Source organism: Daucus carota, chromosome 1, assembly GCF_001625215.2.
Source record: "Daucus carota subsp. sativus chromosome 1, DH1 v3.0, whole genome shotgun sequence".
NCBI classification, from domain to species: Eukaryota; Viridiplantae; Streptophyta; class Magnoliopsida; order Apiales; family Apiaceae; genus Daucus; species Daucus carota.
In genome coordinates, this window is record NC_030381.2 from 4,954,054 (window position 1) to 4,979,708 (window position 25,655).

General features: G+C 34.5%; 2 protein-coding genes and 1 long non-coding RNA gene across 3 annotated transcripts; 1 reads left to right on the top strand and 2 right to left on the bottom strand.

Annotated features, from left to right (window-relative positions):
* The first annotated feature begins 2,592 nt into the window (after nucleotides 1-2,592).
* LOC108208507 (uncharacterized) lies at nucleotides 2,593-9,734 on the top strand. Its single transcript, XR_001804319.2, has 2 exons — nucleotides 2,593-3,301; nucleotides 9,642-9,734. It is a non-coding gene; the product is annotated as an uncharacterized LOC108208507 (long non-coding RNA).
* Nucleotides 9,735-11,436: 1,702 nt separating this feature from the next.
* LOC108204961 (uncharacterized) lies at nucleotides 11,437-17,698 on the bottom strand. The gene is made up of 12 exons (XM_017374667.2): nucleotides 17,492-17,698; nucleotides 17,304-17,406; nucleotides 16,526-16,601; nucleotides 15,740-15,836; nucleotides 15,401-15,503; nucleotides 14,575-14,708; nucleotides 13,971-14,148; nucleotides 13,403-13,560; nucleotides 12,761-12,970; nucleotides 12,088-12,435; nucleotides 11,872-11,998; nucleotides 11,437-11,788 (listed from the first exon to the last, which is right to left on the bottom strand). The coding sequence occupies exons 1-12, from the start codon at nucleotides 17,621-17,623 to the stop codon at nucleotides 11,637-11,639; spliced, it is 1,818 nt and encodes a 605-aa protein (XP_017230156.1). The 5' UTR covers nucleotides 17,624-17,698; the 3' UTR covers nucleotides 11,437-11,636.
* Nucleotides 17,699-18,646: 948 nt separating this feature from the next.
* LOC108204727 (potassium transporter 11) lies at nucleotides 18,647-25,210 on the bottom strand. Its single transcript, XM_017374308.2, has 8 exons — nucleotides 24,577-25,210; nucleotides 23,204-23,429; nucleotides 21,931-22,176; nucleotides 21,671-21,721; nucleotides 21,271-21,531; nucleotides 20,965-21,132; nucleotides 20,405-20,659; nucleotides 18,647-19,751 (listed from the first exon to the last, which is right to left on the bottom strand). Exons 1-8 carry the CDS (start codon nucleotides 24,700-24,702, stop codon nucleotides 18,721-18,723), a joined length of 2,364 nt encoding a protein of 787 aa, XP_017229797.1. The 5' UTR covers nucleotides 24,703-25,210; the 3' UTR covers nucleotides 18,647-18,720.
* Nucleotides 25,211-25,655: the final 445 nt, after the last annotated feature.

Below are 25,655 nucleotides of genomic sequence, written 5' to 3' on the forward strand. Positions count from 1 at the left end.
ATACTAATGAATAGTAAGAGATCTGGAAAGAAGATGACAAAAGGTATTATTGAGGAGGTTGAGCAGCTGCACCTGATAATGGAGGCTGGGATATTACAGGCTTTAAGGAAGGGCAACTACTCGCCACCAGGTATGCCTACAACCGCCCGTAAAGAATCAAGCATTGCATAGATTGAACATGCTAGAAAAAGTAAAAAAAAAAAAAAAGACGAGCTAGCGGTTGAGTAGGCACTTCGGAAGCTGCTACCTTGTACATAGGAAGGTCCAATCATCAAGTATGGAAGCAAGGCAATACAAAAGAGGGCAGAAAAAGATGAGGAGCTACACAGAGATTTTATATTCAGAATTGATAGACAGTAGATGAAAACGTCATGAAAATGGAGAGGGAAGGAGATAAAGATGGAATAAGAATGGCACAGGCAGCTCAGAAGGAAGCATACGAACAGTACAAAATGATGAAAAGAGTTGGCAGCTAGTTAAGATGAAAGTATAGAAAAGTGGAGGGCAAAACAAAACCGAATGTTATTGTTAGAATTTATGGGTGATAGGTATCAAACAGGTTAACTAGATGTAAATTTACTTAGTTTATTCTAAGTGGAACATGCTGTATGCATATGTTGTTTCTTTAATAACTGTCATGTAATAAGTATACTCTTGAAAAAAGTTCATTCAATTGTTCAAGCCTCAAGATGTACAAGGGAATGATAGCAAGAATAAATGAAAAGTTACTGTCGACAGTAAGACTATTGAAGACAACTAGTTGCAGGTCACGACATTTAAGTATTATCTAACAGCAACATTGACGAAAGTTTTGAAGACAACAAGTCCATACAGTAATGACAACAAGGTTTGGATTGCCTGACAACAACATGTGCAGTGAATCATATTGTCACTTCAATCCATTCCACGATAGCAAATCTTGGTGCTTCAAATATACAGTCTTCAGGGATACAGTTTGAATTGGATCTTCAACAAGACAAACTTGTGGCAGATAAAGATGTTTAAGATCAAGTATGCTGTAGAAGTTTGTTTTGTAGCACACCCGCAAAGATTACGACAGAAGTTTGAGAGCTAACAAGTCAATTCCAATTTATGGAGTATGACAAGTCATTATACACTGAAATTAGTTAATCTCAAATTTTTTCAGGTTGTTCTTTATACATTTGTAATATCAATATTATCAAAAATTTAGGAAAGTCACGTGGGTTGCACTTTGTAAGAAGTTGCAAAGTAATATTTGTCGGCAGTTTCAGAAACCCGTGATGGTAGTGATGTTTTGAATTTCTAGTCAAATATGAAAACATCTCTCATTCTATTGTAACCATTCATAGAGATTATCTTGTATCTCTTGAGAGAACTTAAACTCAAGATTACATTTTTTAAGATTGTAGCAACACTACGAAATTAATAAAATATTTATTTTGCAAAGTTAACATCCTATGTTATTACAATGGAGTAACTGATAAATTTGAATTTTGAAATTATTGTTGATTTGAGATTCGAAATTATCAGTATTGCATTCAACATCCTTTCTACAATACTTACAGGACCAACAGTTACAATGTTTATGACCGGAACAAGAGATGGAGCTAAAATTTGGGAAATATGGAATTTTCTTTTACAATAAAAAAGTTGGATAATTATATTACAACATTATTTTCGAATATCAATATTTTATTATTTATTATTTGAATTTGTAGATAACAACACCCGAGTTGATTTGCGTCATAACCATTTTTGTTTGTAGCTATTTAAGAATTAAATTTTATATTAACTCAGTTTGTTATCACTTTGCTCAAGTAAGTTATTAACTCTATTTCTTTTTATTTATTCCAAAAAAAAAACTCTATTTCTCCTTATATCTTTGTTTTTTGTACATAAATATATCAATTTAATTGTGGAATACCCTTTAGTTATAAACTCTCTTTAAACCCACAAAGGATCAGATCTATACTATACTATAATAAGTCAACATGGGTATAATTTGTAATCCAAGATTTTAGTTATATTTTTTGGTTTGGTACTACAAGTCTACAAATGTGGAGTCTATTACTATTACATTCTTAAACAGTTTCAAATACTAAAAACATTCATAACAATACATTATCATATAATATTTCATTAAAAAAATTATAATGATATCATAAATAAAATTATAAATATACAATTTTGAATATTTTTTTTAACAACAACCTTCATATAACTCTTTTTAATTTTAACGTGTTCAATTTCAAGATAAACACGAAGCATTACATAACCCTTTCTAACTCTAATCTTAAAAGTTATTGTTGTTAAAGAAAATCAAGATTACAAAATCACGTTGAAATTCGATTGATTAAATTACTGAATCTTTCAAAGGTATTACACGATCGGTTTTGTTTGGAAAAGATTTGAATTTTCAGATTTTTTTTAATTTTTAAATCTACATGTACTAAATTCGGATTAAATATAATTAACTAAAACTCAATCTATTAATATTAAAATATTAATAAAATGATGTTAAAATTTAAATAATAAATTACGAACTATATATTCGCGCGGGTTAAAGGCTAGTATATGTAATATATATTCATGTGTATTGGTTTCCTCTGTTTTATGCAATTATAGAGTCTATGGGTAAATCGTAAATATATGTGTTGGGTTTTAATAAAGTTTCAATATTGTGTATGTTTAGGTTGCATAGGGTTGAGTTCTTGATTAGTTGCATCGAGAGAAGGGGAAAAATCAAGATTCTTGGGGGTGAGTTTGATTTTGAGATTAAGGGGTTGTTTGCCAAATGTTTTTTTTTAAATGCTTGTCATATTGCTGCGTTTAACTCATCTGAGTTGTGTTGGAAATATGGTGAAGCTGCGAGAAAGGAGAAAGAGGATGAGGAGGAAATTGAGTATGATTCCGACGGATTATGACCAGCTACACTTGATCCCGTGGATATCATAGGCCTCCTACGGCTTGTTGATGAATTAACAGGACTTGCGTTGATGGAAGCTGGGGAGTTGGATTCGATTGTGATGAAGAAGATGGTATGAAGGAACCCCCGGTTGTTGGTATGATGAAAGCAGGTTCTGTATTGGGTGGTATGGGTGCAGTGAAGGGAGCACTAGGAGCGAAGGAGGATGCGATGCTGGAGAAAACTGCGTTTGAACTGATGTTGGATGCACCTGGAAAGATTAAAGAGTTGGTGGAGAAGATTCCTGCAGTGTTTAAGAAGAGCTTTTCTAAAGAAGAAGCAGAACAAATAATCATGAAGATGAAAGCTCTTGGTGCCAAAGTTGTCATGAAGTGAACTCCAAATTAATCAGGGGTACATTGATTCACTTTCTAAATTTAGTTGATGTTTGCTAGTTATCATCCATCCTGCTTTTATGTTTGATAGTGATATAGAAGCATCATCTTAGAGGTAACTTGGTTTAAGTAGGCGATATTGTGAATAATAATTGCTTGAACTTGGTTTTGTAGGGCAGAAATATAATCAACAACTTCCATATGTTATGCTAAGAACCTGTTTACTGAATGCTTTTCTTTTTCTTTTTTCTCATTCTGGGTTCAAACCGTTCACACATTTAAAAATTTTAAGAGTTTTGGTATGGTTTTTCTTTCGCTCTTCTTCCTTGTACATTTTTCTATTATCAAGTTATCTTGTCTTTGATCACTAAACTTTTGTTAGCACTCTTTACATTGTGTTTTGTGAATCTTTTGGACAATAATTGTTGTTCTCTTTCACTTAATACAGTTTTCCTGTATTACTTGTGCACATGTTGAATCGTTATTTATTTCAGTGTCCGCATGGCATGATTGCTACACATTTTGATGGATGCGAGAATAACTGCATGGCTATAAGAGAATCATCTAGTATACTGACTGATACACACATTGATCCTGGAAATATATGCATAGTTAGCATTTTATTGTCTAAAAGTGGAATGACGATTCTATTGAAACTGTTGAAAGCTATGATGTGTTATGCAAAATTTCAAATGCTAAAATTTCATGTTGTTATATATAGGGTCCTATTCCAATAGAAACTACTAGAATAGAAACTAAATGGAAACCAATGCGATTAAGTAGAATGATGCGGGTTTTGGGATCGGGGATGTACCCCGAGATGGGCCTAGACGGGGTCTAAGTGGGGCCTAATAGGGCCGGGTCGGGGCCTAGTGGGACCATGGTGGGGCCAAGGTTTGGCTCTTTAAGATTGTCTGGAGCTTGTCCAGGGCTTGTGAGTAGCTTTGGCGAGGCCCTAGCGGGCCCGGGGTGGATTGAGTGGGGATGAGGGTGGGCCCTAGGTGGGTGATGACATATAGGGGGTGGGTGATGACACATAGGGGGTGGGTGAGATGATTTAGGTATAGTTTCTCTTGTGTTCCATTTTAGTTTCTATTTTAGTGGTTTCTATTTGAGCAATTGCCTATATATATATAGGTTAGTGATCAAATACAAACCAACCCTTTAATAAAAACTAAAAACCAGTACAATTTAGTGATATTCACTTTAGAAAATAGTGATTTGCGTTACAAAAATTAGTGATTTCTTTTAAAAAGGTTGTGATACAGAATCTACAAACTGAATTGGATTTGACAATTCTATTACGACGATACCTATGTGTTTATACTTTATACAGTGCAGCATCTTGAGTCATTTATTTCAGGATCAAAACAAATATAGCTTGTACCCTTTACACAATAGTATTTGTTTTCACTTACTCAATAGTCTGTGAAAATGTAGTTACAGACCTGCATCCTCACAACAGAGAGAGAGAGAACTTGGTAGTATCGGTTTCTGTTGATACTTGGTAGTAGCTGTACTATATGCATATTGTGGACGTGTGGTTTCTGTCAATTGCAATTTAACAAGATATTTGCTGCATGAAAATTTCTTTTTATGTTTATACACGCAGTCACAAATTTGAACTTGTCCAAACTTATTACTCCTGCTTTAGAAATAATAATGTCATTCGTTTTAGAAATCAGTGATATTCGCTTTAGAAATTAGTGATATTTCTCTTGGGTTTGTAGTTTGTAGAATAAGGGAGTTTGTAGTACAATAAGATTATATATATATGTTTGTAGTACAATAAGACTCTATATATATGTGTTTGAGGCTTCATTTTACAATATTGATGATACCATGATATTAAAGTTAACCCCTGAAATTTGGAAAGTTACCTTTATGTTTGTATTCAATGTACTACTGTCATTAACAATTACTCCCTCCGTACCATTCAATTGTATACGGGTTTTTTGTCCGCTGCTCGACACATATTTTAAGGCTCTTACAAAATATAGTTCTATAACTTATTTTTAAAATTTTCTTTTTTTGTATAAAAATGTAAATGTTATATTTTTATACAGAAAAAAAAATCTTAAAAATAAGTTACAGGACTATACTTTATTGAGGCATTAAAATCTGTGCCGCGCCCCCGGTCCCCCAATGTATACTATTGGGTGGGACGGAGGGAGTAATATACAAGTACGATGTATGCGAAATGATATATACGAGTTTCGCATACAAAATTGAGTCATGCAATTGGTGTATAACCTTGAAGCACATAATCTTAGGTCTTCTTTCTCATGAGTAATCACCTCTTAAGGGTTTGTCCAGTGTTGTGAAAAGCGCAAATCGGTTCTAAGCGGCAGGAGGACTTTCTAGCGCTTAAGCGGTAAAGCGGACGCTTAAGCGGAATTTTAAGCGGGTCAATAAGCGGATTAATTAAATATAATTAAATATTTAGTTATAATATTAATATATTTAAAAATAATATTATGTTGTGTTAAGAATATGCATTTTTAATATTTTTGATAAATAATATTTTTTTTAATTTTATAATATAATTATAGTTATATTATTAAAAAATTAATATTTCAAAATTATTTTTTAAAAACAATTTAGCAAGTCAACATTTTGAGCGCTTAATTACCGCTTAATCCGCTTAATTGTCCGCTTAATTTTCAAAAACGCTTAATTTCCCGCTTAGTATAAAATCGAAGCGCTTTAGGGCCGATTCCGCTTAGGCGGCCGCTTAATCGGCCGCTTAATGCACTTTTTATAATACTGGGTTTGTCTCAGTCTGACAAATTTGATCTTATTAATTATTGTACTAAGATAAAACTGTAGATAGCTTTCATGGTATATATATGAGTCTATATTATGTATTATTCAAATAAAATATAAATCACACATTATGACTGTATTTCTTCTTGTATTCCTTCCATAACACATCTACCGGCTTGTCTAGTATATCAATAAAATATTCATCTGCATAAGAATCCTTCATTTTTTTGTTAAGTTGTGCCACAAACCCTCCTAGCAAACTTTCACAATATTCAAGAAACCGCGCTGTGATTCCGTAACCTTGATCCCATCTGTCTCCATCACCTGGGTGAGCTAATACAGGTGGATAGTAATTGGCCCTGATCATCATATAATCTGCTATCCCTTCAATGAGTCCTTGTGGAGCATTAGAAGGGATCCACTGAAAAACATGTGTCATTTCATGATAAAGAAGAGAAGTAAATTCCCATCTCATATCCATATCATATTCTTGTATGTAAACTGCGCTCACATTAATAGTGTTTCCTATGGTGATTGCTGCAGCGCTTGGATCATCGTATTGATCTATAATTACTATCACGGTGTCTTGTGGTCTTCTGTCATCAGGATTATCTTGTTGATCAAAAGTGTCATAGATGAATTGGTTTATCGTGCCCATTGTTTGTTTAGTAAAGTCAACACCAACTACTTTTTCGAACTTCATTCCTCCTGGAGTCTGTGGTACTTTATCGATAACTTGATAGTCGATGGCCAATACCACTTGGAGCAATAAAGTTGTGGCTATCAAGATAGAAAGAAGATGGAAATTAGTCATGTTTATGTATGTATTATGTGTATAATATGATTATTTGCACACACATATGCAAAGTATGACCATATATATAGAGAGAGTTATGGCCAATCTATAATCTAAAAGATTGTTATTAGTTATTAAATTTTCTATCAGATTATATGTGATGAATTGTCAAGGATTATGAATGGATATGAATAAATGAAAATCATCAGTTATGTATTTACATGGGTTTTATTGTTTTAATGTACATGGTTATAGATTTTTTTCCAGATTTCATAGTATTCCCATTAAGTGTGTAATTTTTTTAAGATTTGATATTATTGTCATTAAATGTATAGATGTTTTAAGATTTGACGTATTGGCTCTGTTTGACAATTGGGACAAACAATTGGGGTAACTGTCAGGGGAATAAATTAGCTGTTTCGAATTAGTTGTTTTAGCTAACAAATTGAAGATAGATGTTTTGAATAATGACACTGTTTGATAGAAAGCTGTTGATTGGTTTTCTGTATCTTAAATACACATGATGGTCCTCTCAACAAATCTGTAAGAACCACAAACCCATAATATATCATATATAATTTTTTATGGAATTAATATTGTTATATAGAGAGGGTCCTAACCTGGCAGAATTCAAATAAATAGAAATTATATAGAAAACAGGATAATCGGAAGGGTTGTGGGTCCGAGAATGGACCCCAAGGTGGGCCTTGGTGGAGCCTAAGTGTGCCAAGCAGAGGCGAGTGGGCCTAGTGTGGGCTTTTGGACGTGTTTGGATCCTGCCAGAGGCCTGTTAGGAATCTAGATGAGGTTTTAGTGGATCTAAGGTGGATTGAGTGGGGCCGGAGGTAGGGCTCGGGTGAATGATGTAATTTTAAGGGTGAGTAATGACATATAGAGGGTGGAGAGGTTCTCTTGGTTTTTATTTAGTATATATTTAATTAGTTTCTATTTAATTATTTGCATATATATAGGACTGTAGACTGTAGATACAGATTTTGTTAGGCTACAAACTTTACAGACTGCAGAAATAGCGCACTAAGAGTGCAAGTACAATTCACGAAAAATTAAAGACATTTAAATCTGTATATGTAGAAATAGCACACTAAGAGTGCAAGTACAATTCATGAAAAATTAAAGACATTTAAATCTATATTATTGATTGTCGTACGTTATATAAACATCAGACTCCCTCCATATGGCTTTATATGAGTCGGTCACTATTACATGTTTTAAAAACATGGTAGTCCACTAACTGGGTGCACCTGTTATTTCTGATATCCTATAGTTAATGTTTTATGTTGATGCAAGCAGGGACAGAGCCACATGGAACCGAGGGGTTCTGTGAGTTTTGGTCTCTATTATTAGGCTGCGTTTACTTGGATGGAATATAATAAATGGGGAATGAAATGAATTTTGTACTCTAACTTGGGGTTGATTAGGGAAAAGGTCCATAATTTTCATTCCTTCAATCATTCCATTCCAACTATTTAAACTGGAATTCTAACCCACAAGTTTTGGAAGGAATGGTCATTCCACTACTGCATCATGTTTCCTTACAATCTTTATCACAAGAAATCTAGACTCACTCATATATAGTCATTATTGTCTCATACATTCTTCTTTCTCCATAAAACTTGTATACAATTTTTCATCTATTCTCCCTTCATTCCATTCCATCCAAGTGAACGCAACCTTAGTGTATAATATATATAAAAATTGTCATGCATCCAAGCTCTGACATACATTTTTGGTTGCTATACTATTAAAATAGTATAACTTATATTGTAACATCCTATATCGATTAGATAAAGAGTATTGCGAACTTATTATAGATAAAGAGTATTGTGAACTTTATTAGCACAATCAAACAACGTTTAATAATCACTAGCACTTTTGGACTAACTTATGGGTCTGTGGTGGGTTGTTGGGTCCGGTATGCATGTAGTTGTGGGTTGAGGTTGTTATAAGTGGTATCAGAGCTCTACCTAGCCGGAAGTGCAGGCACTGCCTGAATTTCTTAAGTTTAATTGTTGGTTCGACGAGAATGTCCACCATATGTCGACCATATAAGATGGGGTGTTTGTAACATCCTATATCAGCTGGCCTGGATAATAGAGTATTTGTGAACTTTATAAAAACAAAGAACTAATATATGCTAATTTGCTAGTGCTTTTGGAGTAATCTGTGATGAGTTGTTAGGTCCGGTATGCATGTAATTGTAGGTTGAGGTTATTATAATACAGGCATACACAATGAACATAAAAGTTTTGGCAGGCAGGTGCTTGCTTTATTCTCGTCCTGAACAGATATTTATTGGAGTACCCTCAAGTCTAATGCTACCACAGTGCTGGATGCAAGTTTTGATGCAAGTCTAATGCTACAACTATATTTGATCTATCTGGGTAATAGAAGTATTTAAGTTTCAATTAAAATTTTGCACCGAGTATATTACTATCTATGCAAGTATATTTTTAATTAATGACGTTATTAGTTTGATAACACAGAGGTCATTGGAACAATCATGTTTGATCTATTTGGATAACGGAAGTATTTAAGTGTCGATTAAAATTTTGCACAGAGTATATTACTATCTATGCAAGTATATTACTAGTTGATGTGTTGAATCACATTATTAGTTTGAGAACACAGATTAGTACCATGTGGTTATATTATGTGGTTATTAGAACAACCATATTTGATCTGTCTGGGAATATATGCTTCAAGCCAACTATATATCAGTGTGTTTCGTTTTATTATACTTACTGACAATCCAGTGTGTATCCTTGCATTTATGTAGGCACCTGTTTGCACCATGCTTCTTGATATTTGGCTTGCAAAGACAAAGAATTTTGGATACTCTAACAGGGTGTCTCCACCAAGAACTCATGTATGAGATCATGTCTTGAGCAAAAATGTACTAGCAGAATTCGAGTACTGTTATCTTACAAACAACCAAATGTTACAACAGAGCGCAATTGATGCAGAGTTTTCTCCTGAGATTGCAACTATTAAAACCAATTCTCATAATTTTTGTTTGTAATCATCAGATAAAAAACACACACAATTGGCAGAGAAATAGTAGCAGGAGAGTGCAAGAGAGGTGTGAATTAAGCGGGAGATGATGTGGCAGGTTGGCTTTGCAATCAACAGAAATAGTAGCAGCTCAATTCTTGATAGCTGAAAATTTAGGTGACAGGAGGTCGTGGCTGGAGTTGTGCAGAGGAGAGATGATAGCTATATTTCTTATTGTTTAAAGCCAGCTAGACCCTTTGGAGTTGCTCTAAAAAATTAGCCGCTTATTTTCGCCGAAAGTTTGCAAAATTCTTTTCGCTAGAAGTTTAGTGGGTGTTTGCAGAATTCTTTGGCAAACATCTTTATGATCATGTTCTTGATCAACACCTTGGAATAATCCGCCAATCATCTTAAATTTTCACTACTATTAGCTATTTACAGAAGAAATTGCTGTGCATGAGAATAATCCCAAACAACTTATATTTTATACGACTGTAAGAAATTTTTGGGGAATTTGCTATGAATGAGATATGTGGTTTATTCTTTTTCAAAAGGGTTTTAACAAATTCTAATTCTTATTTATTTTTTGAAAACTATTAGAAATAAGATTAAACAACATCTTTATTTTTTAAAAACTATTTTGATTTTTTTAAATAGAAAACAATTTTTTTATAGCTATCGAGCATGCAGTCATTGATGTATTACTAAGAGCGTGTTTGCCAGGACTAAAGCCCGGGTTTTAAGTCATCTCTGTCTTTAAGCTTAAAAATGTCTATACGTGTAATAAATCGGAAGTCAGCTTAAAATAAAAAATAAGCCCGAAACCGGCTTAAAGCTAGAAGTTAGTTAGAGGTATTTTTTTCGGCGACTAATTTTTTTTTTAAACTTCTTTTTGATAAAAAATTACCCCTAAAAAATAAGTTACTCATAAATTATTTTTATTTTTATTATTATATTTTTAACAATTCATAAGTCATTAATAAATCAAAATTACCCAAACAGACATTTTAAGTTCTCAGCTTATGAGATAAGTCACATTAAGTCATAAGTCACAAATAATAAGCTCGGCCAAACGGGCTCCAGTACACCTCCAGATCAGAGAAGTTGCAGAACTGCAAGTCTGGTACTGGCATGGTGGTTAAGAGCATCTCCAATAGTCTTTTTATGGTGGCTTTTAAATTGAAATTTGAAGAACATTGTAATTTTGCTTGCTCCAATAGACTCCTAGCCACTCTTAAATTCTCTAAATTTCTATTCTCTCTTCTCAATTGTAAGAGCTACTAGTCACTCTTAACTAATATTTTATAATAAATTTGTAAGCACTCGTTCTCTCTCCATCCACTTTCTTTTGTACTTTTATGCACATGACTTATTTTTAATAATATAAAAACAAATAAGGAGTAAACATAAGAGGTGTTGTTGGAGTTGAACCTACATTAAATCACTAAGAGTCAATATTTTATATTATGTTTAGGAGTGATTTAAGAGACTATTAAGAGTATCTCTAAAGAATGTTTTTAGCTAAATAAAAAGAGCTATAACAAATTTATGATTGGGGAAAAAAACGAAATTCAAGATCATAAAATTTTAAAGTTTTCCATCTCACATATAAGAAAACTTTGCTCCAAAATCTTTTCTGCAAGCATACAGATCACAAACCTCCTTATTCTGCAACTCAGCCAAGGCCAATAAAGACGATGGATATCAAAATTTTACAAGTTACACATTCCGCAACCCCTGAATCAGCATCCACAAAGGAATAGATGGATTCACTTCTCTGCTAATGCCTAAAGTGCCTCACATTAGTGAAGAGAAGTGAAACTCCATACTTATTACAACAATCAACTGCATCATTGTCTCTTATGCTACCCCCAGGCTCTGCTATTACAGCAACTCCACTTTCGCAGGCTTCTTCAACTGCGTCTTTCCAAGCTGTTTACAGAAACAAGGCTGGATTAGAGCCAGACACAAGACCCTACATTCAGATATCTACTAATTCATGAATATATAGTTACCAAATGGAAAGAATGCATCACTAGCCAAAGCTGCGCCTTTAGCCTCAGTTCCAGCTTTTCTTAAAGCTATCCTCAAGCTTTCCACACGGTTTGGCTGCCCGCTTCCCATGCCCAACATACAATTATTCTGTGACAGAGAAAGAATGATCAGCATGTATATAGTAACCGAAAGAAGATTGCAAGATAGTTATTGCAAGGTTCAGAAAGTGGTTTTACCTTTGCAACTACAATAGCGTTGCTCTTTACATGCTTCACACATAACCATGCAAACTCTGCATCATGAAGCTCGCTTTCTTCAGGTGTCTTCTCAGAGACTGTTTTAAATTGTATATCTTCTGGTCTTAAATCATCAGAATCTTGAGCTAACCAACCCCCACCAACCTGTCTGAGTGAAAGCTTCCCTTTGCTATTCTGGCTAGCCTCAAGTATTCTCAATGTCTTGGACTTACCACGAAGAACCTCTAGCCCCTTTTGTGTATATCCAGGAGCCACAACTATCTCATAAAACATTCGAGTTTCTCCGTCAGTGGGACTTCTGAATTCTCGAATATCCTTGGCAAGAACCTGCCAAACAGATCAAATCATACATCAGGATGCAACGATACATAAACTTGATTCTTATATTTTTCCTATCACTCGTAGCTTCTCAAGGCATTACAGAGAAAATTATTTTCTTATCTCCACTTGGAGTGGGATGTAAGAAATTAATATTGATAATCTGTGTTCGCAGTCATACGTGTGCATGCAAGTGTGAAGTGTGCTTCAAATGACTGCAGTGGACCCTTCCTCTTGCTACGGAGTAGTGTAGGAAGAAATTTGTATGGAATGCAAGCATGCAACCTTAACCAGAAAAAAGCCCCATGAAAATTTATAATGTCAGCAAACTAACCTCATCAACTTCTATGTTAAAGGCGACAATGCCACCAAAAGCACTCACTGGATCTGCTTTTACAGCTAATCTATATGCCTCAATTATATCTTCACGCGAAGCTACTCCACAGGGATTTGTATGCTTTACAACTACACAAGTAGGTTTTTTAAACTCGCACACACAGTTCCAAGCTGCATCAGCATCTAGGTAGTTGTTGTAGGACATCTCCTGCACCAATATAAGAATATGTTGGCAATGAGAAGAGAACATACCTTATACAGATTATTAATTTTAATGAGTGTAACAGAGAAAATTGGTGGCAAGACTTGTCACATAGTTTTAAGTAACAATATGACAGAGTTGCAGAAAGTTCAATGTTCAACCAAGAATTGCAATTTTGTTGTCACTATTTATAAATAACATCTACTTGACATTGATTCCAAATTTGTATCGCACATCATTAGCTGCAATAATATATACATGTACACCACACACACACACACACACACATATACTCATACTCACTGCCAATAATGTTAACAAAAATAGTCTTCTTTTCTGACAGGGTGTGTGGTATATATAACTTTCAAACTACTATACCAGTGAATCCTGTGAGTGTTACAACAAAGGTCAGAGAAGTAAATAACATTATAGTCTCACCTTGCCATGATGTTGAATAGCAGTTGCAATACCACCCGCATTAAACTCAGCAAGACTCTTGTCAACATAAAATGCAGCCTTTTGATGAGGATTCTCACCATAACGAAGAGAACTTTTGAGAGAAAGGGGCACCGTTAAGCTGGGAGGAAATTTATCTTCTGTTACCAAATAGAGCCCGTCAGAACACGTGCTTCATAAATTACAAGGAACCAGATATAACTGATGTCTCTCATAGGTATACTAAATCAAATTATGAGATCTATAATATCACAAACATCCTTGCTTGATACACTCTAAAACAGATTTGGATTAGTATGTATTATATTATATTTTGCAATACATTTTTGCCCTATCCCCATTACATTGACATTCCTTGACTCATCTTCACAAAAATGGCGAGCAAATTTATACATTGATATTATTATTCCTAATGATAGTTCAATATTTAGTCTGGATATGCACAATTATTTCGAAATTTCATCCTCTGTATGCTAATTATATCTATAATTTATATAAAAAATACAAATGACATAAAACTAGATTGAAAGAGGTACAAGAAAAGAATTACCTCCCTCAGTCTGCTTCCAAAGCCACTCTGAAACTGCAGAATCATAACTAGCTACATGTTGGAAAGCCTTCCATGCTAGCTTCCTTCTAAATTGTTCATTGACCTTATTTGCTTTAAGAGATTCCAAAAGTTCGGGATAGTCTTTTGAATCAACCACCACCAGGACATCCTTGTGATTCTGTTCAATTAATATAAAGTGACCAGAAGCTGATAAATATGGTAATAACTAGCACTCCTGTTTGAGAAACAGAACAGGCTCTATTATCTAGTAGGGAAAAGGGCAGATTGTCTTCTAAGCTCTATATACTGTAACTTGATTTAGTAATGATTTTATGAGATACTAGCTTGTCATCATATCACAGAATGGAATACAACAAAGTGTTGAAGGATCAAACGGCTAAATATGTTCAATGCGTTGACCTAATTTACTTATTGCTGAATTAAGTAGTAAATCAAAATTGACTCCTATATATTTTGATTATTTTCTCTTTTATTTTTGTGTTGTTACACATACACGTGCCTAAAAGGATAGAAGAAGCAAAAAAAGAGAATGTTATATGAACAGTAATACTACAAAAAGAGAAGTTTTTCTGAGATAGACAACCTTTGCCGCAGCTCTGATCATGGCAGGCCCACCAATGTCAATATTCTCAATTCCATCCTCGAATGATATTTCGTTGGTTGAGGAAACCGTGTCATAAAACGGATACAAGTTCACAATTACCACATCAAATGTACCTGCAGGGAAAATTCTTAGCTGTTGTATAAAGAACAATCATTGCTCGTAAAAACCTATGAATACGGAAGAATATTGCATTTATCTGTTACCCAACACTTTTATTATTTCTATAGTTCTATCAAGAAAACTTAACTAGTTTCTTTCCTACAAGGGTTGGAAAATCACAGATAACCAACACTACACTTGTACTTACAAGGCTAGAAATAATTGTCTATTTTCGTGGCCACAAACTTGCACCCCAGAATAAATTTCAACTGCTTAGTCAACATTACCCACCTAACTTACACATAGAATAGACTGCTAAACTATTGACTTGCAAATATTAGTTTCTCAATGTATTGTTTCTTAGCAACATACAGGTCTTGGTTTAGAAGTAAACATTACTAGAAGCCCACGATGCCAAACAATGGTATTCAGATTTAAAACCAAGGTCAAAATGAACAAGGCAAGGTGGTAGAAAGACAAAATGAATCAGCCATGGTGGTAGATAGAAAAAGTGTAACAAGAGCATTATGATGTGCACATTACAAGAAAAAATGTGTTGTTCTAGATCGATTGAGCATATGAAACATTATGATGTGTTTTTCTTTAAGGCTTTGCAGCAGAGTGTCATGCAAAATAGGCTAAGATGAACTGAGGCTACAGAATGGGAGGCAAGATGAACTTGTTGAACATTAAATTCAGAACTCACCAATTCCATGCTTATCAAGAGCTTCCATGTGGTGGCTTTGATCTCTTCTAGCAAGGATTCCTCCATGGATGTTGGGATGTAATGTTTTTACACGACCATCAAGCTGTGAAAGAACATAGATTTTTCAATACCACAATCTAACACAAAGGGCATACATGAAGGCAAAATGAATAGAGGAACTTGGAATTAAAGAACACCTGGATAATTTTCGCACAAAATAAAGTAGATTTTCATCATTATTTTAATATTTACACATATATTTGTGACTGCAAGTAAGTTGAGGTGTAAGTTAGCAATTAATAAAAAGGAGTAGAGGTTTATTATATGAACTGGCTTTACCATTTCCGGAAAACAGGTGAGTTCTTCCACTCTAGTGACAGACACCCCATTACCCTCCAAGGCAGATGCAGTTCCTCCGGTCGAGACAATTTTATATCTACAAAGTAGAGAATTAGAGATGAAGTCATCAAGAGCGGTAACAAGACTCTTGCAAGAGCTTTAACAATACTACTAGAGAAATCGCACATTGCTTGCTACCAAGGAACAATTCTAGTTTGTTTTTACTTACCAAAAGATAACGACTTTGCATTTTGCAATATAATTTAGAAAAGCTGTCTCCTTTCCACAAAATCAATTGAGATTAGCTGATGGTTCTGAGCTTCTCTTAAAAAGCCTTTAGATCAGCATATGATAGTTTATGTAGGCTCCAGATTCACTATATTAGATTACATGATCAAAACCATTTATACAAATACAGTCCACTAGTGTGTCAAAGTATTCAAATTTACTAATAATATTGTCTCTAAGCTACCAGATTGTCGCATCACATGTCAACCGGCAGATCTAAGTTTCAGCAGAAATAACATATCATTACCACTAAGCAGATCAGCAGATGAAGAATCATTTACATAGTTACACCATACCAAATAGACTGGTGCAGGGTGAATCGGGATCTACTCTGTATCGAACCCCAGGAAGACCAATAAACATATTACTATAGGATAATAGTGTATGTTCTTTTTCTTTCCTTTTTTTTTTTTGGTTTGGGGGGGGGGGGGGGGGATCATAGACAAGAAATAGGAAAGTAACACAAAAACTGCATTAAGACTGGGCATCGCAAATCACCCTAATTCCTGGAGTCCATTGCCAAGCAGAGCCAAATCCTTTTTATCTGAAAGCGAAATCAGAGCTTGTTTGCTCCCTGTAAGTACATACAGTTTTAGTATTACAAACACACATATAATGCAACCAAAAGGAATTGTAGTAAGGAGCATTATGCCAGTAATCTACTCTACTCTTAATTTTCGTAAGAAATAATAATTTTACAAAAAAAAAGAACTTTTTTTAATCAAACAAATGAAATGAGTAGTAGCAGCACCAACCATTTGCTAAACAATTATTAATCACTAACTTCAGTGGCTCATAGATGTAATCAACACTTATCAAAACCAGGAAACAAAGTAAAACACAAACGAAAAAAGACGACGTATCTCCTTGTCCTAAGAAAAGATTAACTCTACGAGCACATTTTACAATATTCTCTAAAAGAGAACGCACACATCCTTCCACAATATACCAACAAGTAAAAACTAATTATCACAAAACTTAATCACATCAATATAGAGATTTCAAGAATTAATCTTCATCTATCTGAATGCATAAAAAGTTTCAAACTTTAATGCAAAGACTTCAAGTATCAAAACTTAATCTATCTACTAGTCTAAATATATACACACAAACTACCAAAAGCTGTATGTAGTATGTACACATATACATATACCAGAAAGAGGAACTAGACACAGACACAGAGGGGGAGAGAGAGGGGGGGAGAGAGAGGGAGGGAGGGAGGGGGAGAGAGAGAGAGAGAGAGAGAGAGAGAGAGAGAGGGGGGAGAGAGATATACCAGAAACGGAGGAACCAGAGGCAGCAACAGGTGAAGAAACGGTATCGACAGCTTCTGCCATAGCCTTAATTGGATAACTATTCAACCTCAACACAGCTGAGCACTAAAACAACAACAAACAAACACAAAAAGATTAGATTTTCAACACTCTCTTGCAAAAAGGTAAAAACTTTATGAAAATTAATTACCCAATTTGAAGAAAAACCGGTTCTTGGAGAGCTATGGAGCTGAGGAACGGCGGCGCAAAGGGGCTTACAGTGAAGTGGGTTTTCAAGATTTGTGACTGAGAACACGGCGGCGGAGGTAGACACAAAGCCCATGTAGAAAGTGAGAGAGAGAGAGAGTTGGAGTGAGAGAGTGTGTGAGCGCGCTTTATCTTGCCGCTAATATATTCTATTCTATTCTTTTCTTTTACTTTTTTTAATGTTATTTTGTGCTGCTTTTTGCATAATTATAATTTATAAGAGTTTTTTATTATTAATCAACAAGAATTTGTCAGATAATCAAAAAGGGTTCTGTTATAGTCCAAATAGCTAAATCTTTTGGACAAAAGTAACTTATTGGTATATCACATTCGTATACGTTTAATTTGGTAATCGTTCAAGTTATACTATATGTTTCGTAACGGTTAATCATAAAATTTAAGTTTTTAGTTTTTGAAAAAATATAATTTTTATAAACTTTTTTGGATAGAAAATTTAAGAAGATATTTTACACTTATTATTTAATAAAAATGACTTATTTTAAATTAGATAAAAATCTATATATTTTTCTTAGAAATAAATTATTATTTCTGAAAAACAAGGTTATTCAGATAACTCCGTGAGTTATCGGTAGGGAAATGGCATTGCAAGTTTTTGTGATTTTTTGGCGGGATTTTTAGCTTTTGACTTGTTTTATATTTCAGATATAAGTCAATTATCCTTGAAACAATATGTATAAGATACTATTTTTGTAATAAGGAAAATAATTAGAATCATGTTGGCAAAACAAGAGGTAGATGATTTGAGTTTCAAAGGGGAGTTAGAGGTACACAAGTACCTAAATTATATATAGAATTGATATAGGGTCGTTTGGGTAATCTTAAAATAAGTGATTTTTACTTAAAGTAAATAAGTGGGATAGAAGTTAAAATGAAAATTAGAACTTATAAGTGGTTAAATTGTTTGGGAAAAATCCTAAAACAAAAGCTAGCATTCCTAGCTTTTTATAAGTGCTTCTTGACTTTTTACACAAACAGTACGAATAAGTGCTTCCAACTTAAAAACCCGGAAGCCCGGCTTTTAAGCCCTCCCCAAACATCCCCAGTGTATATACAGAGAAAATTTTAGAACTTGCAGAGATCAGATCAGAGAGTTCTAATTTACCAACAGTGAACTTCAAACATAGAATTTAGCAAAAAAAAAAAAAACAAACTTCAAACATAGAAAATCTGTCCAACATTTAGCAGACTCTCATGAGGAACATTAAATATAACACTGTTCTCCCTACATATCTTTCTTAAAAACGCATATATATAGTCTATAGCTATCTTTTTATGGAACCCTGCATCTCGCCTTGCTCTTATCACAGTGTTCCCAAGGATGTGGACGACCCCGGCATCTCTACTAGCGTTGAGGAATTCAGTTTCATCGATCTCTGTATGACTGCTCACTTGTCCAGATGACATGCCAGTATGGTTTGCATTGGCTGGAACAATGGAGTCTATTGTAGAAATTGTGGAGTCAGCGTAGGAGATATTGGTATTTGGGTTATCTTCCAGCATCATGTCTCTTGACTGTTGGGTTTGTTGACCATACAAGCTGTACTCTTCAGAATCAGAACATCCTTCCATCATAGACTCGAGCCGAACAAACAAAAAGAGGCTAGCGAAGAGCTTTTTCTCAAAATCATCGTCTTTCTTGTGGAGATCTTTGTAGCCATATCTTGCAACACAGCGAAACATGTGAAAATTTTTCGGTCCAATGCGTTTGACAAGAAACCTTTCATCTTCAGGTACTGTGTAAACTGGCAGGTACTTGACACAGACAAAAACAACTACAGAATGAATAGCGGGCAAGTTCGTGATGAAATGTGAAAAAATACGAGGTACCCCACTTGCCAGCTCTGTGTATACGAGTCCCACCCCAGGGACACGGACCAGTCCCAAACTGGGGCCGAGGCCAAGGATCCATCCTAGGGAGACCTTACTGTGCATCTCGAATTCATAACGTTTCACAGTACCATAATGCCAAATATACATTACTATGAGAAATGCCGCTGCAATAACAAGCGGAACCCAACCACCCTGATCAACCTTGAAAAGTACAGCTGAGAAGTAGGTACACTCCACCAGTAGGGACAAAACTGTAAATATAAGGACTATAATCCAATGACAGCGCCATACTAACAGCATGATTAAAGTCATGAGAAACGTGGTAGCCAGCATGACAATAACAACTGCGGTCCCTGCACAGAGACGAGATACAAATGAGGAGATAATTAGTTCTTGGAAAAAGTTACAACATTATGTGAGAATAGCAATTAAAAAACAAAAGTATAAATACTATTGTATGCATCCAAGAAAACAAAATAAACATTTGTAGAACCCAATTCATCGTGCTCAAAGCAATAATCAGAATCCAAAAAGGTAGGATTGTTTCTAATATAATTGATGAGACTCGAGATGTACAGACAGAGAAGGGATGAAAAAATAACCATATGAATATATGCAAGGAACTGAAAACTGACTATGTATATACATATATATTTCTATTATTCATATACTAAACCTTTTCTTGGTCCGCACACACATGTCTATCTAGAGAACAAAAATTCTATCTTTTTTAACCATAAGTGCGGCTTCTTTTGCCAAGCCTTTTCCAGATCTGTATCTTATGTGATTTCAAACTTATTTGTTTCATGAATTCTAAAAATCCAAGACAAATCAATTCTCTTATAAGCCAGCAACTTGACAAATTTGAGTGGGAACTTTCTGAATGACATCTCGGAAAGATTATCTCATTTTGATGCAATCACATAATACTTGCTAAGAATAGAACATTTACGCGATAAGAAACATATATTTAACATTAGGCTAGATAAGGAATAGATGCACTGACCATAAGCGTTACCAATTTGGCTTTGATTTCGGAATCCAGCAGTAACAGCAATGCAAAGAAGCATAAGGATCCAATTAATATCGGGAATATATATTTGCCCAAGAAATTTTTTTGATGTATGTACAACCTTGACTCTGGGGAAACAGCCAAGTGCAAGGGCCTGCTTGATTATTGAGAAAGTAGCCGAGATGGTGGCCTGACTTGCAACTATAGCAGCTAAAGTAGCAACTATAAACATAGGCCAGTACATGGTGTCTGCACATTCAGATTTCATCCATCAGATATATTATGGTTACAGTCCCATTTGGTCAATTTAATAATTAGAGAGTTTTATACATATGATGGCTACTAGTTTAACTATTTAATTAGGCCGAAAAGTTTCACAATAAACCTTGGTTAATTTAAAAATATATGCGTTGGTAAATCAACTATCAAATCATATCGTCAATAGATGAAATGACGTTATTATCATCATTTTATACCACATTCAGAAGATCACAGATAATCAAATCTAAACATCAAGAATGACTAATGTTATGGAGATGAACATCAGAATGGACCTGGAATGGAACGATAGAATGCATCACGCACATGTTCGCTGTTCTTCATGAGGTAGGCTGCTTGGCCAGAATAAGCTAATAAAAGACAAGGAAAAACAACTACTGTAAAAGCAAGTTGTATTGCTGAAACCGGGAAGTGGGCCAGGTCAGCAAAAAGCGCCTCCGTCCCTGCGTAGAAAGAATCAACATGACATCATCAGCTTTCATATAGACATTTGACTCTGTGAATCTAAAGTCTAAACACATGATTTGTTTTACGTCAACAATGTTACAATTGATAATCAAAATGTACGCACAAAAAAGAACCTGTGATGCTAAGCATGATCCCTCCGAGAGAGGTCCAAGAACGTTTTCCACCCCTTCTAAAGTAATGATATATGTAAACAGGGGAGATAGCCCGCACAATTTTTCTGTCATATTTCAGAATATTGTACATTCCAATACCTCCGATCAATATAAACCAAAGCAGAACGATTGGGGCAAATATAAACCCAACTTTATCTGTCCCATAATGTTGCATGCTAAACAAACCGACTAATATGACAACAGCCACAATCACAACTACATCTGCAACAAACATAAGAATCTTAATATTCATCTGCTGATAAGAAGTTAGCAATATGCTAACATACTGAAGTTAAGTGGGAGAATAAAGTTATAGTAGGACTAAAGTTTTAATATAGATTTCTATTTTTTGCATTAGTACCATTACTCATCTGCGGATGGTCCACCTTAATTCCTCCAGAAGCTGAAAGAACTGGGAAAAATGAAATTTTATGAGCATAGTATAGTACAACTGAATATAGTGGGTAAACCATGTTTTTTGCTGACAATTCAAGCAACAATTTAATTGAAGCTACAGGACTAAGATTAAACATATTTAGAAAGTATATCTATAAATGGCTCCAAAGCATGAAGAACTCTCTTTCTAAAACGCCAATAAGAAAAAGTAACACAATTACATACCTGATATAGCTGGAGTAAGAATCCCATCACCAATTACCATGCAAGTGCCAACAAGGACGAGCATAAGAAGACTGTTTTTTCTAAATCCATTTGCTTCCAACCATTTCTTGGTTTTTGCAGCAAATGAATTTTCATGAAAGATGCTACGACTATAAGTTGTCAACTCCTCATCAGTCCGATGCTGGTTTGGAACTGTATTAACTTTTGCATGTCGGCGGAGCAGTGAGTAAAGAGCAAAAGTACCACCTGCGCAACAAAGAAATAAACTGGTTGTTACATAAATAATTATTGATATAATCAAAAAAATAAAGGTAAGTAAGAAAATACATACATAATGGTTTTTATTTTATTAAAAAAAATTACTTTAATTATTTTTTAGCTGAGCAAAACTAGGTAGATTACATTCAAACATGTCATGCTCCAACCATCAAGGACTCCATATCACAGTTATTATACAAGACTATTAAGCAAAAGATGACCTAGAGTTGGTGGCAGAATCTTAGCACAAGAATATTGGTAATTGGTTTCCTACTATTAAAAAAAAATTATAAACTTTGGTATTAAACTTTATCGAGTGAAAATCATTAAGCATGCCAATTAAATTTATCATATAGGAGATATAACTTTGAGTCAGATGTGAAGGACAAGTCTATTTATTATTGCCGGTAAATATGTTGCATCAGCTAGGAATACGCAACCAGCACACAGGTCATGACTCAACTTAGATCTCAAATTATAAACTACATTAGATAGATGGTATCTAATGAAATACACTCTTTAGTTGGAAGCAAGAACCTGAGCCAAAAGTCTGCATAAAATTTACCATTACCAGGAATCTTTTGTATTTTTTTTTCATCCTTCTTTTAATTATAAGACGCCTAGTTATAAAGTGGGCTTAGGCTAAACCACTTGCTTCTTTCCTGGCTCTCAATATTTTTCTAGTTTATTCTACACAACCTTGTGGGTATAGATATAACAAACTGAAGTAAAAGACAAGGACTTAAGTTTTATATTAAACCAACACACTCTTCCACTTAAGTTACTGAAAACATGAGGTGGTGCATACCACTTAAGTTACTAGAAAAAGTTTTAGTTTTGGTTCTACTATTTATTTGTATATCTATCTCTTCCTTTTACTTATATATAGAGGGGTGGGGGGAGAGAGAGACACGCGCGCGTGCGCGCACAAACACACACACACAGAGTGAGAGAGAGAGAGAGAGAGAGAGAGCAGCAACATACAAATAGGTTCTGCTATTTAAAGTTTGCTTACCTTGGCCATTGTCATTCGCCCGACACACAAGGAAGACATACTTTAATAGTGGGATGAGTGTGAGGGAGTATATAATTAATGACAGTGCTCCGATGATCTCTTCTGTGTCTTTGATTCCATCAGGAAAGGTATTGTAAAAGACATATAAGGGAGATGTTCCCAAGTCTCCATAAACCACTCCAAGACTCTGGAATGCAAGTCGCAAAAGCAATATAGCCGAAAATTTCTGCATTCAAAAGATAAAAATATTTAAATTTATGGTAACTGGTAAGCCGGTACAACTCCACAGTGCTGATATGATGTAACATACACTGATCATTATACCTTAAAGTCATATCAGGCTAGCATACGGGAGAGTAAGTTCCTTATTAGGCATATTCATAAAGACACGCATCATATTAGCCTATAATGTTCGGAAATACAACAAACTAATAGTGAAATAGAAAATTTAGCAAGGGAAACTAAAATAGAAAAAAATCAAACAAAACAACAACGGTCCCTGAATTGCACAATTAAATAATATTCATGTTCTTGATGAAAAGTTACTAACATAAATCCCCAAACAAGAATCCAATTCAAACCTGGACTATACAAGGAAAGAGGAAGGAAAGATTGACAGGCATCAATGCATCATCAATTTAGAACCCACATCTAAGCAGTAATGCCACAAACATATAAAACTTTACAAAGAAAAAATTCGACCTTTATATGTTACATTTACAGTCGCCCAGCTACAAAAGACCAGCAAGTAACCAAGTAAAAGCTTTGCCAGAAGCAAGAGCAGGAAGCACGGAAAGGTGACTGAAAAGTAGAAGAGGACATTGATCACTAAAACCTAATGCCATATCTGGCTTACATACAAAGAGTAAGTTCCTTATTTTGACGTCAAATAGCTTATAATGATGGCGAGTATAACCGACTAATTGTGAAATACAAGTATTAAGCAAGAAAAAAATGGACGAAAATCGACCAACACAACAGTTCTAATATGGTCCCCGCATTCATAATTTAAATAATCCTCAAACAAGATATCCAATTTAAACCTGGACAATAACATCAAAGAGGAATAAGAAAAAATTAAGGAAGAAGATGGCATCCATCATCAACTAAGAATCCACATCTAAGCATCAATGCCATATCACTAATTATTTTAATAAAGAAGTAAACCTTCAAGTGTTATAACTTATATTAACAATTGTCCTGTTACAGAAGACCAGCAAGTAGCAAAGTAGAAACTTTGCCAGAAGCAATAGCAATAGCAAAAGCAACAAGCACAGCAATTTAACTGAAAAGTAGCAAGAGGTAGATAGATACACACTATATTCACTTGGGGGGGGGGGGGGGGGGGGGGGGGGGGGGGCGCAGCGGCTTACTTTCTCTCTGTACATATTCTTTATTCTTCCAGCCTCCTCATCCATAGGCTGATCAAGCTTCTGGTCCAAATCCCACATACTCCCTTTAGTTCCACCATTTTCACAACTATCTTCCCCACTAGCCATTCAAACTCAACAACACATACACAAACCACAACCCAATTTCAAGAACCTCCGAAAATTCAACCCCAACACAAAAAGGCCTCAACTTTCAAAATCAAACACAAAATCAAGAACCTCCACACCCACAAAAACAAATCTAAGTAACTCAAGAACTCAGTACTTATCCCACAAGAAGAAGACAAAATAAAACAAAGAGACGGGCTCAATTTTGATATTATCAATTAGTGGGTCCATCGCTGCTCAATCAGGTGCAGCCACATAATATAAATTTCATCAGCCTAACAGCACAAAATGATCAAATTTGAATAACAAGCTAGAAAAAGACTATAAATGAATCAAACCCATCTCCCATTCTTGTTGAATAATTACAAAAACCTATTTATGCAACAAAATTACAAAAGGGTAGGAGCTTTATGCATTAAAGTCTGTGATATTTTACACTGACTTTATAATGGAGAGTTTTGCAATCAAGCACACAGCTTTAGATACTACCTTAAAATTAAATAATTCAATCATGAACTCTGTAGCTATCAGTGTTGGACATATGTATAGAATAATAGGATCTGAATATATGCTTTTAATAATTTTCTTGAAAATCTGTAGTATTCCCTCAGTCCCTTTTTATCTGTCCATTTTGGAAAAAAACCACATACCAAGAAATAATTGATTGTATAAATTTTTTCATTAAATACCTCTAATTAATATCTTGAAAATGATGTAATACCCCTACTTTATGTTTTGAAAACATGAATTCAACCAAGTTTTAAATAAGTCAAGCCTTGAAAATTGAAATTATGGAGATATATTTGAAAAACTATCATTAAATTAGTTTTGAAAGTATAAATGGACAGATAAATAGGGACAAATTTTTACTACTCCCTCCGTCCCTTTTTATCTGTCCATTTTGGAAAAAAAACGCATACCAAGGAATAATTGATTGTATAAACTTTTTCATT

Bases quoted from the DNA above. Each gene is read 5' to 3' on its own strand.
- LOC108204961 (XM_017374667.2), bottom strand. From the start codon at position 17,623: ATGGGCTTTGTGTCTACCTCCGCCGCCGTGTTCTCAGTCACAAATCTT. The intron at 17,407-17,491 runs GTAATTAATTTT...TTGTTGTTTTAG, and splicing joins CCGGTTTTTCTTCAAATTGG to TGCTCAGCTGTGTTGAGGTT. The intron at 16,602-17,303 runs GTATATCTCTCT...ATGTACTTACAG, and splicing joins CTCTGGTTCCTCCGTTTCTG to GGAGCAAACAAGCTCTGATT.
- LOC108204727 (XM_017374308.2), bottom strand. From the start codon at position 24,702: ATGGCTAGTGGGGAAGATAGTTGTGAAAATGGTGGAACTAAAGGGAGT. The intron at 21,532-21,670 runs GTACTAATGCAA...TGTTTGTTGCAG, and splicing joins CCATCCGCAGATGAGTAATG to ATGTAGTTGTGATTGTGGCT. The intron at 19,752-20,404 runs GTCAGTGCATCT...GTCTCTGTGCAG, and splicing joins CCAAATTGGTAACGCTTATG to GGACCGCAGTTGTTATTGTC.